At 50.3% G+C, this 15753-nt stretch overlaps 1 protein-coding gene across 1 annotated transcript in view; it reads right to left on the bottom strand.

Annotated features, from left to right (window-relative positions):
• Window positions 1–12386: 12386 nt before the first annotated feature.
• Window positions 12387–15753, bottom strand: part of UBE2D2 (ubiquitin conjugating enzyme E2 D2) — a 30552-nt gene continuing 27185 nt past the window's right edge. The window contains exons 6-7 of the mRNA XM_074838739.1: window positions 15135–15228; window positions 12387–13255 (exon numbers count right to left, since the gene is read on the bottom strand). Coding sequence (XP_074694840.1) covers window positions 13210–13255; window positions 15135–15228 — 140 coding nt within the window. The 3' untranslated portion in view covers window positions 12387–13209. The remainder of the gene's footprint in view (window positions 13256–15134; window positions 15229–15753) is intronic.

Here is a 15753-nt window from a genome sequence, read left to right as displayed (position 1 = left end):
CCTGGGCAGGGGCTCCAGCCCAGAAGCAGGAGGCTGAGGGGCGGCAGCAGGCAGGCAGGAGGCGTGCAGGGATGCTCCTGCAGCTGCCGCTGGCGTGGCTGGCGGATGCCCTTTGGCCAGGAGCAGCCAGGCTTTTTTCCCAGCCCTTGTCCAAAAAAAAAAAAAAAAAAATCCCCATAACAAGCTGGCTGTAGCAAAGCAGCGAGGAGGCGGCAGATAAGAGGCTGGAGCCCGCGCTGAGGCCTCACAGAGATGAAAGGCGATTGCGAGCGAGCCTCCCCATCCCCTGCGGACAAAAGAGCTCCTAAAATATTAACGAGGCCCCGTGCCGCCAGGTCCCCCGGCCCCCAGCGCCGGCAGGAGCAGGCGGTACGCGCGCTGCCGGCCCAGGGGTCCCTGCGGGGACGGAGGCGCAGCGGGGAGCAGCGCAGGATGCTCATTAATTACCTTCCACGCTCGGCGCTGGCAAACCTGCCCCCCGCTTCCCTCAGCACCCCGGGGAGCCGCTGCCGCTCCGACCCCGGGCAGGGGAACTGTCGCCTTCCCACCAGCTCGGCATTTGAGGAGCACGTAGCAGGGGGCTGTGCTGGGGATGGTGGCCCCTCGCTGCCATCTCTTGGGTAGAGCCTCGTCCTCCGGACACACCTCAGGGTGTGCTTGGGGGAATGCCGGGGCAGCTCGCTGAGGTATTTGCACATCAGCTCCACAGTGGGGAAAGGAGCAGGGGGACAGTGCTTTGTTATGCTTTTTTTGTGTCTGTGTGTGGTTCATGCAGACCCCAGGCTGCGGACAGGGTCCCTGGGGAGGGGGGAAGCAGGGTGTGGTGTGGGAACAGCTCACCCCACGCCCCGGACATCCGCACTGCTCCTGGGGCTGCACTTGCCTCCTGCCCAGTTCCCGGTGCTGGGGACCCCACTGCCCCCATCAGCCTGGGGAGCCTGTCCCTGTCCCACCGGCTGGGGCATCCGCTCCACCGGCTGAGCAGGCCTCAGCGCTCACCGGTCGCCATCCTCAGAGCCCGCCCGCGGGCAGCACAGCCGAGCCACGCGCCCAGCTCCATCCCCGGGGGCTGAGCCTGCTGCCCCTCACCCCCAGCCCTGGCTTTGGATCTCCTGCTTGGAGGGGACGGCTACTCGTGGGCTACCGCACTGCCGGCACCCAGACCCAGCACCCTGCGGACTCGAGGTGGCCCAGCGGCACAACCCTGAGCCCCCGCAGCAGACCCATTCCCTCCTGACTGCGGCCCAGCTCGGGCAGAGCAAAGGCCTTTTGTCAGAGGATGCCAGGCTTCTTTCTGCGGGGAAGGGTGTTGTTTCTGCTGCTCCAAATCTGCCGCTGGGTGCTGGAAGGGAGGAGGAGCGAGATAATAACAGCTCCCGTCACTGGGTCCGGAAGCGGGTCCACACACAGCCGTCAGATTGGGGGATTTGCATAGCACAGATGGCAGCCCAGGAATTTCAAAGCATCCCCCGTGCTGCAGCAGCTGAACAGCTCGGCGGCCCCGTGCAGCTGCCGGAGGCAAGCTGAGCTGCCCTGGCGTCCGGGGCCGGGCAGCCAAGAGGAGGACGCATGGCACGGCCTGGCACGGCACGGCCCAGCATCTCCCCAACGCACCCCAGGACCCCTGCCCGTGGTCCCGGGGGGGCAGCAGGCAGCCATGGGGGGTAGCAATGGGGCTGCAGCAGCAGCAGAGGGGGGACGTGGGGGCTCCAGCACCCGCCGGCGAGGAGCCACATGGAAGGGCTCCTGCAAGGACTGGAGGGCATGACATGTGAGAGACGGCGGGAGCTAAATTTACACCGCCGCGAAGCAAGCTGCCTCCAAGGAGACGTGATCACAGGCTATAAATACCTGCAAGGAAACAACGGGGACAGAGGCGGTGAATTATTCACAGGCACAAGATGGCAGGACACGGAGCAAGCCAGGCCGGGGAGGGGGGGAGCTGGTGCCATGGGGTACCCTGAGCTGGAGCCCGGCTGTGGGGCAGCTGGGGCCAGGCCACCCCGTGTGCCAGGAGCCAGCAGCTCCTCAGCAGAGGTGCGAGGGCCCCGGGGAGGATGCACCCACCCCCGGCTGCACCCCAGCCTCGTGCTGCGGAGCCCCGAGGTGCCTCCTGCCAGCAGCGGCCACAGCAGATGGCTGGCACGGGTCCACCTGCGCCGCTCCTCGGCACCAGGCTGCTGGGGTGGCTGCTGAGGGGAGGGGGGTGGCGGGGCTGGGGGTGCTCCTGGCAGACACGGGGGGGGGTGGCGGGCAGGTTCAGCATCCCCCATGCTGGTCTTGGCTCTGCAGAAGAGGACTGCAGTAAGGGGATGTCCCACGCCCTCTGCGCCAGGGGCACCTCCTCTGCACTGCTCGGGGGGGTTCTCAGGAGCTGCTGAGCAGCCACAGCGGCAGGACGAGCCCTCCCCATCTCCGCAAGACACTTGGGGGAGGATTTGGGGCACTGGAGCATCACAGAGCGCATCTGCTCATCTGGGGGCGGTGAAGCTTGCGTTTTGCAATAATAATAAATAATGATAATAGCTAATAATAAAACTACTAATAATAGCAGCTTCCTGAAGAAAAGGGTTTTCTGTGCCCTGCCCCGCTGGCAGCCCGGGGCTGCGGGGAGGGAAGGGGGGGGGGCCCCGCACCCTCGCGGCGAGGCGGCAGGAGCGGCAGCGCTGCCATCCCCGGGCCTTTGCTGCCATCCCCTGGCAGCGCGGCGGAGCGGAGCCGCAGCCGGGAGCGGCGGCAGCGGGGTCCCGCTAGCGGGCAGAGGAGCGGGGAGGGGGGTATCCCCCTTCCAGAGCCGGGGGACTTTCTATTTTTGGCCCTGCTAGGGGGTATTTCCTATTTTCAGCCCTGTTTTCTTCACCCACACCAAGCGATGCAATGGGCTCACCCGTGGGGGGGGGGGCAGGTCCCCAGCCAGGTCACACTGCTGTCCCCCAGCCCCCTTCCCCTTGTTCTCACCTCCCAGCATCCACAGACATGGGAGTCCCCTTGTACCCAGCTCCACTCGCAGCTGGAAAGCCCAAATCTGCACCGATAAATCACACCCAAGTGATAAAGGCCTCTTCCCCGTGGGGGTCAAGCTGTTTCTCAGGCCCCTTCCCACATCCATGCTTCCCCAGCAGTGCAGTTGTGGGGGGAACTTTTGCCCTGTGACCCCCTGCCACCCAAGGGGTCACTCACAGCCTCCCTGTGCCCTTGGTGAAGGTGTAACAGCCACCCAGTACACCCCATCCCTGCTGGGAGCAGCATCCCTACCCTTCTGGCTGCAGGCAGCTGCCTGCAAAGAGCTGCCCCAGCATCCCCCCCAAGCAGCAAGGATGTGACACTCCTGCCTGGCCAGGGGCTGAGGGAGCTGGAGGGGGCTGTGAGCTCCCGGGGCAGGGGCTTGTGCAACCTCAGCCCCAGCCTGCCAAGCAACTCAAAAGCGGCACCAGCTCCATCTCAGCCTTGCAGGCCATGGGGAGCCAAGGGGCCAGTTCTTGGTCCTTTCTGGAGAAGCCCTTGAGCCTCCAGGAGCACACAGAGACAGGCAGCCTTGGGGGAGGAAGGATGGTTTCTCTTTGGAAGGAGTTTCTGGGTTGACTTTCTTTCCTTGTGTGAAGGCTCAGTCTGGAACATTTTGTTTCAGGGGGTGATTTGGCTTAGGCTCCAAGCGAGGGGCACAAACTCAGCAGATCCCCTATTTACACTGAGAGGTTTGAGGACTCCTGGTCTCATGTCCAGCTCCAGCTCTTCTCCCAGCAAACAGAACTGCCAAAAGTCATGGCCAGAGGCTGAAAGGTAGAGCTAGAAAAAAAACCACACCAACCACACCAACCCCAAACCTAGAAACAGGCAGCAGTTTTTACAGCAGTTGTACAAGCGGATTCTCCCTCAGTGGCTGGACAGCCCCGAGAGGCTTCCAGCTCCCCACCACCCCAATTCCATACCGACCTACACAGGGAAAATGGTCCCACGGCTCTTGCTGACCACCCTTCCGCACGTGAAGCTGAACCGTGGTGGGGAGGCAAGGGCCAGGCTCCCCCACCGCCAGGCTGGATCACCCAGGGGCCGTGTCCCTTTCCCAGGCTCCCACAAGCATCCCTGCAGCGCAGTCACAGCAGGTATTCGGCACTCCTGACTTCCTAGGAAGGATTTGGGAGCAGCGTCGAGGCAGGAATTTCACCCTCAGTGCCCAGCTCAGGGCTGGTCTTCAAGCCCTCGGCAAAAGCAAAGTGACCCCTCCCCACATCACTGCCACTGCTCCCACACCTTCCCCCCCCACACAGAGGGGCTCCGTCAGCTACAACCAGAGCGATGGCCTCAGGTTTGCATTTGCCACTCGGCCAGCCCAGAATGTTGCCGTTACCCAGCCAAGGGCTTGGCTGAGGAGACGTCTGGGACAAACACAGCCCGGCAGAAGTCAAGTTTGCTAGGAAAAAAAGGGAAAAGGACAGCAATAAAAAGGATAAATGGGGCCGAGCAGCCTGAAGGAGTAAGTTTCATGCAGTTCGTGGTAAGGCAACGCGAGGCACCAGCACATCACTACTGAGCGACAGGAACCGGTGGAAGCAGGGGAGGTTCAGGTCCCACAGTGAAGACCCTTGAGCTTTGCACCAGCGGGGCCTCGCCGACACCTCCCTGAGGCACGTCCCGCATCATCTCCACGCAGGGCACGTGCCCTTAGCCTGGGGCTCGAGGCACTGCTGGCGGGAGGAGCTCCCAGGTCTGCCCCATCTGCTCCCCGGTGCTCCCAGACACCCAGCCGAGATCACCTCTTCTCTGGGGGAGGCACTGACACCGGCAAGTCTTGCAAGTCAGCCTCTGGACAAGGAGTATGGTTTTCCTGGGGGTGCCTTACAGAGGCCAACACGTCATTCGTGAGTTGACCGAGGCAAGATTTCAGCATTTAAATACAGAGTGTCTATGCTTACCTGTTTCACGCCATCTCAGGCTGCAGCATCTGAACAGTCACCCCACAACTAACCCAGTAAAATCCGCTTGACAAAAGCCTGTTCTCCCATGAGGCGTCCAGCATGAATTTAGAGCAGTTCCTACAGCTTTTTCACCAGCATTTTCCAAGAGGGGACTGCAAGTTGAAACACCGAGTGCTTTACGTTGATATTTTGGGTTACAACAAGAAGAATAACTTACACAAAGCTTTATAAAAGTGATAAATCCATTAGGGTCAATCCCAGTCACTAACTCGGCCAGATCACCACACAGCAGAGGCTGCTGACAGCTCACCAGGGACCGCGGGGCCGTGTCGGGGTTGTGCACACAACCTTTATCTCCTCAGCCGAGGTGCCACTTGCACCTGCTTAGTTACAGCAAACAGTCCGAGTATGTCCAGGAGCAGGCTGTCACAACACCATCCTGCATCACCCTGCTCGTGCATCTTCACCAACTGCTCTGCTCAATCCCATTTGTTTTCCTGAAAATCTGAGCTGTTATCCTGCAAGGTGTCAGCCCAGTGGGATTAAAAAAAAAAAAAAAAAGGGGGGGTGCAAATCAGGGAAGCCATGCACAGAATTAACAGGACAGCAGATCAGACATTTCAGAGCGCCTTTCCTCAGCAGAGCAGGAGGCAGGTCAGCATCAGGAAGCCATACAACAGCCAAGACTAAGCCGTAACGTGCAGTGATGGCTTTTTTTTTTTTTGAAGCTCTGTCTAGTTATTCAACTGTTCAACATGACTCACCACATGACTGCTGGATTTCATGGGGCTGATCCCAAGCACGGAGTGAGGGACATGCATGACACCCTGCAGAAATATGGAATTACTGAATCCCACGTTGAACTGGCAATACACAGACCCCACAAACAGCCACTGACAGTGTCACTGCGTTGACTCACAAAGCTCTAGGTCAAGAAAAAAAAAAAAAAAAAAAAAAAAAATCGCACTGCCAAGCTATATGAAAGTTTTATTAAAATTTGCTAAAAGCTGGCTCAAGAGCAGACACAAGGCAAGGAAATCAGATCTCCCGAGAACACAACTACTGAGGGTGCCTCTAGAGGTGAGCAGGGAGATGATTTAGATACAAAACACCTGTTTTGTTTATGGGAAAGGGGGTCAGAAACCTCTGCAACGGTATTTCCATGTTCCCCCTTTGCTCCATCAGACCAAGAAATGAATGCTTTCCCTCCATCTAGAACACCATCACTCGCACTTTTTCCCATCTTGCCACCAGCTGCAGTGCCCTAACGCTGGCTTGTTCCTTTCCACAGCCAGATCAGCCCAAACAACTCCACACTGAGAGCAAGATGCTGCCTGCGGTAGCTGGAGTTGTCTCCTGAGCCACCTCCAGCAGCTGGGGCTGGGTAAGGGCAGGACCACGCCGCTTCAGCTGGACACAGGGACCACATACGCAGATCAGAGGGAAATTACAGGCACAGTGTTCGTGGCTTCAGGACACCTATCATCTCCTATTCGAGGAACTTGGAAAACACACTTGGAAGAAGAGCTTGCGCTCCCCGGCAGCCAGTGCCAGAACAACGGGCAAACCCCTGCAGCACGACACAAGACCGTGCCCGTAGCCAGACCGCTGGCACCACAGCTTAGCACCCTGCCACCCTCCCTCACCCCATCAGCTGGTCCAAGTTTAAGACTTTGGTCTCTAATGTGGTCCTGCTTCACATTCCCTTCCAAAACTTTGCTTTCAGGAGCAGGTTGGTGTTCCCCAACAACTCTGACATGATGCTTTACGTGTTGATGTTGTAATAACAGCCTGAGAGTACACGGGTCCACAGCTCCCCTCGGTCTGCTGGGTCAGTACCAGCTTGTGAAGGATGTCACATAACTCAATATTTAAAAAACACAAACCCAAATAAACAAACACAAACCTCCACCCCAAACCCCCAAACTAGGTTGTCTTCTGAAAAAAAAAGATGTCCAACACCAGCAAAAAGCAGCCCTACAAAATTTTCAGTCTTTGCAGACTGTAAATTCTCTCTTGTCAAGACCAGAAGGGTGAAGCAAAGCAGGCTCTTGGGTCAGGGCAGGGGCACCACAGCACTGACTGCCCTCCATCAGGACTTGGAAGCTGCTTCCTCAGTGTTTACCTTCAGTTCAGAAAAAATACTTTTCCATCACAGGCATCGACGAGTTTTCTAGGGTAGAAGTTTAACAGCAACTCTGTTTTGATATCAGCTCTTACCAGTAATGCTATTCCAAGTCATCCAAGTTGCCTCTATCTGACTGTTCCCACCTACAAGAAGCCCTGCTTCCCCCAAACCCTGCCCCCATCAGCGGTACCACTGAACTACTTCACACTGACAAGATCAAATACAGATAAACAAGACATTACACAAATGAAAGAAGGGACACCTTTACAGAACCCACACCTCCCCTCAGGAAGCTCTTCAGCTGGAAGCAAGTACAGGTCAAGCATCACAGCTGCCCATCCTGTTCCTGTCTTCTCACACAGGCCCTTTATTTTGGTGACTGTTGGAGAAAGAATAGGGTTTAGCTGGACTTCCAGTGCCAATAAACATTTCTCTTACATAGGAAGGCAGTGAAGAGCCGGAGAACCAACACTAGTGCTTGCAGGGACCAAACCAACCTGAGTTGCCAGCTTATTCAAAATGCCAAGTTACATCTACACCTCACGACTTGGGTCCTTCAACCCAAACCTTTGCAATTCCATCCCAAATCTGTTCTGCAGGCTCAGTGGACCCAGCTACCACCTACAAGAGGTAAAAGACCAGCAAGAGCTTCCACTGATGGCAACTTTTCCCAACAGATGGGGCAAGGAAGAAGCGTACACGGCTGAGCAACTCACCAAGATAAACTCACTGATAAATCTCTCACCAAGCAACTCAGACTTCTCCATAAAGAGTATTCCTTATGAATACATTTGTTCATGGAAGGGCAAGAATTGTAAATCCATCCACTCACCCTGAGATGCTTTGACCTAACTGTACGACAATAAAAACGAGACATTCTCACAGAGGGAAGGAAAGGGGGGGACAGCTGAGAGGCAGAAACACAGCAATAAAACAAAACCCGTGGATGTCAAATGGGAGCAAGAGTAAGCCACAAGGAAGTCACAAGTTGTGGGAACCCCTGCACAGTCAAGATGGCTGTGGTTTCCTCCGATGCCACGCGTGCCTTTTGCTCTTGCACCAGGGATTATCCCAGCTTTACAGAACTAGCAGTGAGCCCCCAGAGTGAAGGACACGGGTGTTAGCAGCAGCTTGCTACTACATCACAGCTTCTGACAAGGAGGACAGCTCTGGGCTTGGTGAGAGCACATGCATTTCTATGTCAAGAAGTGGGTAGACCACCACCAAGGCTACTCAACATCGCCCACAAAGTACTGCCCATGTTCAGAGAGAAGCCAGGCTTTGCACAAAGTTTAAAAAAAAAACCACAAGACAAAGGCAACTGGAGACAGCTGAGCAGAGGACAGTGCAGACGGGGTAACTGGGGAGAAGGGAGAGACTAGCCACAACAGGAGAGAAAATGAGCCAAAAAAAAAAGATATGGATAAAAGGCAGAGGTAAAGCAAAAAAAGCAATCAAGCCACAGTAAGTTTAAGGGAATTATTTAATGGTGATCAAATTGCAACACATTACAACAGTACAAGTAGTGTTAGCATAGATCTAGTCACACACACTTCCAGGTGAGTGCAGGGGCAGCGAGGCAGTGGCTGCAGGAACCCCTCCCAAAGCCTCTGATCGCTGTTACTCATGCAGGGGTTGGTCTCCACACATCCAGAAAGCTGGACAGCAGTTTTTCCTGCTTCTAACCTTCCATCAGGTGCCCTCAACACATTTCTTGTCGCTGTGCATTCCCTGTAGGAAACAGCTTCTGCCAAACCCCAAAACTACTAAGATTTCCAACTTTGATCACAGACTTGCTCTAAGTCTACACAAAGGAGCCAAGGAATGGAAGGAAACAGTAACTAGGGGGGATGAAATGCTTTTGTAGCTATCTGTAGGAGACAGAGGTGGGCTTCCCTAATGCTGAAGGGATGAGAGCAAAACTGCTCCAAAGTTTAAGAGGACAGCCTTCCTTCTACTCAAATATACCATGGGGCTTTTATTCTTGCAGGGCTCTGCCTGGGCAACCACGAACGCCTGGGGCCTAAGCCCAAGGGCTCCTCCATCTGGAGTGGAAGTGCTAAGCTCAGTGATGTTTTATTATCCTGGTTCTTTAGAGCAAAGTGACATACGAGTAAGTTTTAACTGCTTTAAGCACTAGCTTTCTTCTGCACCTCCCACATGCTCAGGTCTGATGCCACGGTCTCCCTAAGCAAATGCTGCTCAGGGCACAAGGAAATCCATCTTTACCTGGGCAAAGCACTTACTGTCCTTCCTTTAGGATCCTGATCTATCATCCAGAGCCAGGAACATGCAGCTCTAGAGCTGTTTCGCTGCTGTGCATAGCAAGAGGATGACTGTCAGAAAGCGCAGCCAGGCATTTGTCAGCAGCTGCAGCTACCAAAAGCGAGGAAAGCCATGGCCTGCAGTGGCAAGGGACAGTTCAGAGTTTCCTTTACTGAGCACACTAGGGACACAAGATCGTATCCAACTCAGTCCCACTGGTTTTTCTACAACATTCGATGTGTGCAGACTGAAGAGTCTGTAGACACTTCAGTATGCAGCTTACTTGAAAGCATTGGTATAAGCAAGGTATTAACACCAAAAAGAAAAACCAGAACAAAACATCACTCTTGCACTGCCAAAAAGCTATTAAAGAAATGCTGCACCACATGCTACCAGAAGACAAACGAGGTATTTCCAGCACAGTAGTCAGGTCTCCAGTACTGCCCAGAATCAGCTCCATCCCAGGCCGTTAGGTCCACGGATGCTGGACTCTAAGCCATGGAAACACTTGAGCTAACTGCCAACTCCTGCACACTGAGTATTGAGCTAGAAGAGTTTCTGAAATGGATCATGTTCTCATATGCAAGCACAGCACACGTACAGAAACAGACCCTGAAAACTCAACTTGCAGGCAACACACACTACAGCAGGTATATGCAGTGTCACACAATGCCAGCTGCTCAGGGACAGTGGTCCTAGGACACGGACACGCCGTACGGCTCACTGAACTTGGGAGCTGCTTGTCCTCAGGTTCACTCTGTTACAGAGGATGGGTGCTGGCGAACACAAGAAACGCATCCAAGTGTTTCAGCTTTACAGCTTTGCCAGAACTGGAGGAATCTAAGCCCAGCATTTATTTTATTTACTTAGTACATAACAGGAAAAAAGGGAAATGGCATGTACAACCTACATCCACAGAAGTCCCAGCACAAAGCAAGCCATGCAAAGTAATTAACTGAAAATACTAAATCAAGTAAAAAAAATGTACAGGGACTGAAAAAGTTCATGATGTGACAAGTTCAGAGTTCCTAGAAAGGCAACAACCAAGGCCCCTGGCTTCTTGTGCTGTTTTACATTGGAACATTCACAATACAGTTTCAAAAGAGCAAGTTTCTAGTCCCTAAAAACGCTGCAAACTGGATCAGGTTTTAAGTCAAATCCTAGAAAAAAAAAAAGGCTCATTTATCTAGTTCACAGTACAACCCTCAACAACAAATGGTCAACCCACATGAGGGACAGCATATGTACCCCCTACTTCAGGATCACCAGACTTGCTTTCACTATACCACAACTTTTGTCATGCCATCAGCAAGAAAGTCAGATCTGTTCAAACACTGCATTGCAAGTGTGAGACAACCACCCCAACACAAGCAGAAAGGCTAATACGGTCTCTAAGGTGGTGTTATTACAACATTCAGGACTCTTTCAACTCATGTATGGCTCCATTACTCTCCCATCACCTAGCACACGTGACTCCTGCCCCACCAAGAAGGGAAACCATCCTCCTCAACTTCCACACTTGTTGATGCTCCCTTTGCTTTCTCTCCTGTACAGGCCCCTGATCTCTCCCAGTAACTGCCAATGCCAAAAACCAGCCAAATCTGCCACAAAACTGATTTTTGGGTGGCTCACTTGTAAAGCAGTCAAGAGGAATCCCCCAAGAAGAGCTTGCTGCAAGATTTGCAACCACTCCAATCCACCCTCCCTGTACTTATCAAAGTGAGTATCTGGTGACCCCACTGCAAAAGCACGGAGGACGACTCCACCCTCGCTGATGCGTGTTCTCTGCCTCAGTCAGTCGTTAGTCCCTGTGTGTGAACAGTTTAGTAAGAGGTAAGTCCAGGCACAGTGAAAGGTTAACACAAACCCAAGATAGGCTAGCAGCCACTCGCTTACACTCTAGTTTTGACAATGCAACAAGTTTTTACCCAGGGCCACGCTTCAGTGATAGGTCACGTACTGCCTTCTCAACACCTCGTGGCATAGCCCAAGATGAGCCAATAGCCAGGTTCAGAACCTGTACACCGCGTTTCTCCCCTCCCCTGCAGCCGTCACCCCTACGTTGTCACTCAGCCAGGAAACGTTCCCCGTGTGCTCCATTCTTTGAGTGAAGCTTTAGAGCTGCTCCGTCCCCACACCGCAGCGTCACCTTGCTAGAGCAGCTGTCTTCACGCCTGGGGGAGACGCACACAGATCCTGGTTTCGCCTACAGCTCGCTGTAAGAGGGCTCCAAGAAACACTGCTAACGTTTACATCCAGCGGTGTGTACACAAGGACATTGAGAGATGAGACAAGTGGAACAGAGTTAGACCAAAAGCAGTGGACATTTATTCCTCATTTGTGCAAGAGTGTAAAGATGCATTTGAAAATGGATGGGACAGACCCCTGTGGCTGGAGAGCTGGAGGCCACAGCCTCTCCTTCAGTCGATGGCTTTGTTTACAATTCTACTAAGAGGAGATAAATCTTGCAGACTCACCTATTGTCACACCAACGATGCTGGCAAATACACTTGTATACAAAGAAAAGTTTCAAACTACATTTTTCACTAGATTCAAGTGAAGACTTTGTTCAAAAAAAGACACATACAAGTACAATTTAAAACTGTATGAACATTTGCAAATGTTTAGTGCAAAGTAATTATGTAAAAGCTACATTTTATGAAAGTTTGTGCTGATGTGTTTGGTAATAGGTTGTTTGTTGGTTTTTTACCCTTTTACATCCATTATTTTAGTTACATAAGGTTTCACTTACCTACAGTACATATGCATTGTGTTAGGTCCCATGCAAGTGGGAATAATACCATTAGGCTTTGTAAAATGTCGCTCAGATTCTCATTTAGTAAACTGCTTATTTGGTTTAACAGTCAAGTTCCTGGCACACTACACATCCTGATTTCATGTAAGTGCTTAGGCTAATGTTTGTCTTGTTCAGGTGCATAGCCTTGTGTGATGCAAACCAAACTGCTTCATGACTTCCAAATGCAACCATTCGTGAATGCAAAAGTTTTAGAGAAATCCACCATTAGTTTTAGCCTGTAACAAACTGCTCTTAAAATTAAAAGCCTATTCACACAAAGTTATATGTAATGACTGTAGTAATCAGTTTATTACACAGATTAATCATTCTTGAACGTACAAGCTCCAGGGGAGCAGTTGGGTCTTTAAATATACACAAGTTTTCTGTCAAATGGATTTTTACCCTTACATCCAGAAAGACCTAAGCAGTTAAAAAACTTAAGAAAAGTAAGAGCTATTAGCTATGTATTAACTGAGAAACCACATACAAACCCAAAAAAGTGTGAAGGAAGGGAGAGAGTTGAAACAAATCAACATCACTTGATGCACTAATAGCTCCAATCCATTTAATGTTGACCGGTTAAACTTAGACCTTAAACACAGGATGTGGGTACAGTTTCTCTCATTGGTCATAACATTTACCTAAGGTGTAGGTCCTTCAGAATAAAATGAATACAGAAACAGCTTCAAGTTCTTCACCTTGCTTTTCATAACTTATGAGTTTAAAAGGATTCCACTTAAAATCCTTCACGGATCAGCCCTGTCCCTAGAAATATGAAATCCACCATAACTCTCCCATTCACATTTTATTACCCCATTTAAATCAACAAGGAATGCTTTTAGGCTCAAAGTTATGACTGAAGAACCAGCTTTTCACACACACACTTCTCTGCTAGGAGTCAATGTTGGTACGGGGAAATACAGTATTTCTATTTTGTTGTTCCAAGTATGTACAACACGCAGCACTGCTGTATCAGGTAAACATGTGCACAGGGGAAGATGAGGCGTGGGCTCATAGAAAGCAGTCAAATGGAAATCAAAAGGACTTTCTCTTTCAGAGTTCCCCTATCTTTATTTGTAGAGGTTATCCAATAATTTCTTTAATTACATCGCGTACTTCTGAGTCCATTCCCGAGCTATTCTGTTGTACCTGTATGTATAAAAAGAGGATTTACTTAACATAGCATCTGAACAGTCTTTCAACTCCAAGCAGTCTAGTCTACACATGGCATGAACTCACATTCTCTCCAGCAGTATCATGGATTTGTAAAATTTAAAAGCAAACTGAAATATTAGGCAAACAGGGGAAACCAGAAAGCCCACAGTACTTCATGGAAAAGAAATAACTAGTCGTATTTGCAACAGGAATACAAGATCTTTGTGACTCAAGCCACAAACCAGAACCAGCACAGGTCTGAGGGGAAAGGATTTTCAGGAAGTCTTTACCTGTGCCTCCCCCAGCCCCCCAACTGCTGCATGGGAAACTATTACTGCAGGTTTTGACATTCTGGAAAAAATAGATTAATGTGTCGCTCTCGCCTTTTCTTCTTCTTCCCTTAGAAAGTTAAGCCTAATACCTGGTATCTACCAGGCTGCCAAACCCTGACAGGCTTGGTTCTTGCTACACATTGCATCTGGCTGTTTCCATGACTATCAGGACGTGACAGTTTGTCCACCAGATTTTATTCTGAAGTCACAATATGCTCTGTTTCCCAAGTCACCTGTAGCTTCTGCACCCAAACACCCTTCATAGCCAGAGCCACTGCTAGAGGAAGCTCAGGACACTTATGTAAAACAAAGCAGTTGTGATTAACAGTACTGCTAAAAGCTTATTGCTGACAACAGAAGGCAAGTTATGTTTTTTCTATAAATTCTGTAAAATAACAAGACACAGCAAGAAGTTTCCTAGTTATGTACAACAACTGGGTTCTCGTGCTAGAATTCAGTCTGTAGACAAGGTTCTTTAGCTTAAAGAGTCTGACAATCCACTCATAACAAGTGCTCTCACCTTCATGTTGCTGTTCAGAGACTACTCAAGAAGCAAGTCCAGTTATGTTTACGCACAAAATTAATTTCCCTATTTTTGGAAAAAATAGGAACGAGTCCTGCATACATTAAGTGCAGTCAGTCACTGTTGGCTGCGTCTCAAAATACATACTGTTGCTCTTGCAGGATGCCTGAACTTTTCTAACACTGCTTCTCAAGTATGCAGCAGAGTACGTTTGTAGATTATTTTCCCTTCCTATCTTGTTCTCGGATGACCACGTAGCTTCAGTAATTAACACTACTGATCAGATCTGGAAGGGAACAGTGAGGTAGAAAAGTGTTTACAACAGTCATTAAGCTGTTGCTTTTCAAGTGCTCATTAGTGCTAGAGTTCTCTCCATTCTTGCTGTTTACTTCACAGAAGTTTGGAGTCCTCTCACCCCACCTCTTCACCACTTGTTCCTCCCCTGTGTTGTCAAATGAAGACGAAACAGGGTATTTTTCTTATTTGCTTGTGTAATTCCATCACCAATAGCCAGCATGGAAATATTCTCCCACTAGAGTAACTTGTTCTCCCTCTGCTGGTTATGTAGAATTAAAGCAGGCAGTGAAGGCTCTTAAAAGCTGGTCACATTCAACTTAGAGCTCCACATTAAACAGATTTGCATTGTTCACTTCACATTTTCATTAAATCAAGCAAACCGGTAATTAACAGCTACAACACTAATGAATGACCATTGTGTGGAATGAAAATGCAGTAATAAAACCACAGAAGTACAAGACCTGTACATCCCTCACTTCTACTGGCATATGTACCTTTCTCCTAGAGCAATGCAGTGCTGCTAAGCTAGAGGTGCTACAGATCCCAGGGAAAAAAAAAAAAAAAAACACACACTCTGAAAAGACCACAGTTGAAGTGAAAAAGGCAAATCAAAGGTCACACTCTTTTCCAAGAAGCACGTGCTTTCAGTTCCCCTTTACTATTTAAGTGTGGATTCTGCTCTGTCAAGAATGTTACACATTATTTTGGCTTCCATACTCACTTTTCTCTATCTGTTTTGTAGATCCGTGCAATCTCAGGCACTAAAGGATCATCTGGATTGGGATCACACAACAGAGAACAGATGGACAAAAGTACTAGGGAGAGAAAAAAAAGATACTGGATTAGAGTTTAAGTGCAGCTGAAGACACTTGTAGAAGTCAGCCCGCACACTTGCTTCCCTTCTAGCCATTAGTATTAGCATATTTTTTTTTTTAAATTGCCAAGGAGCAGTAATCCCACATACTTCAGTGAAGTGATTTTTGAACAAAAATCCTTACCATTTAACTACTCAACTTTGCATGACCACAAGTTTTTAAATATCACAGTGAATAGCCTCCTGGATAGCTGTATCCGACTACAGCCTTAAGTCCCAAGGCAGAAGTGTTCTATCTGAAACCATACCTAAAACCCTTCTCAGAAAACATCCTTGCTTTTGGACTTGAAATTCAGCTTTTCCCTAAACCAGACCACCTCACTGTTAATGACTTGCAGAAGCACTAATCAAAAGTCAAACAGCAGACAGGTCCAAATGAGATGAAGGAAGCAAGAGCTGCTCACAGCTCCTCCAGAACTGTTTAAGGAAACACTAGTCTTGCAGAGAATTAAGAGGCTTTATCCAA

This window comes from Strix aluco, chromosome 13 (genome assembly GCF_031877795.1).
Source record: "Strix aluco isolate bStrAlu1 chromosome 13, bStrAlu1.hap1, whole genome shotgun sequence".
NCBI lineage: Eukaryota > Metazoa > Chordata > Aves > Strigiformes > Strigidae > Strix > Strix aluco.
The sequence above is the reverse complement of the archived record's forward strand: the minus strand, read 5'-3'. Positions and strand labels throughout refer to the sequence as shown.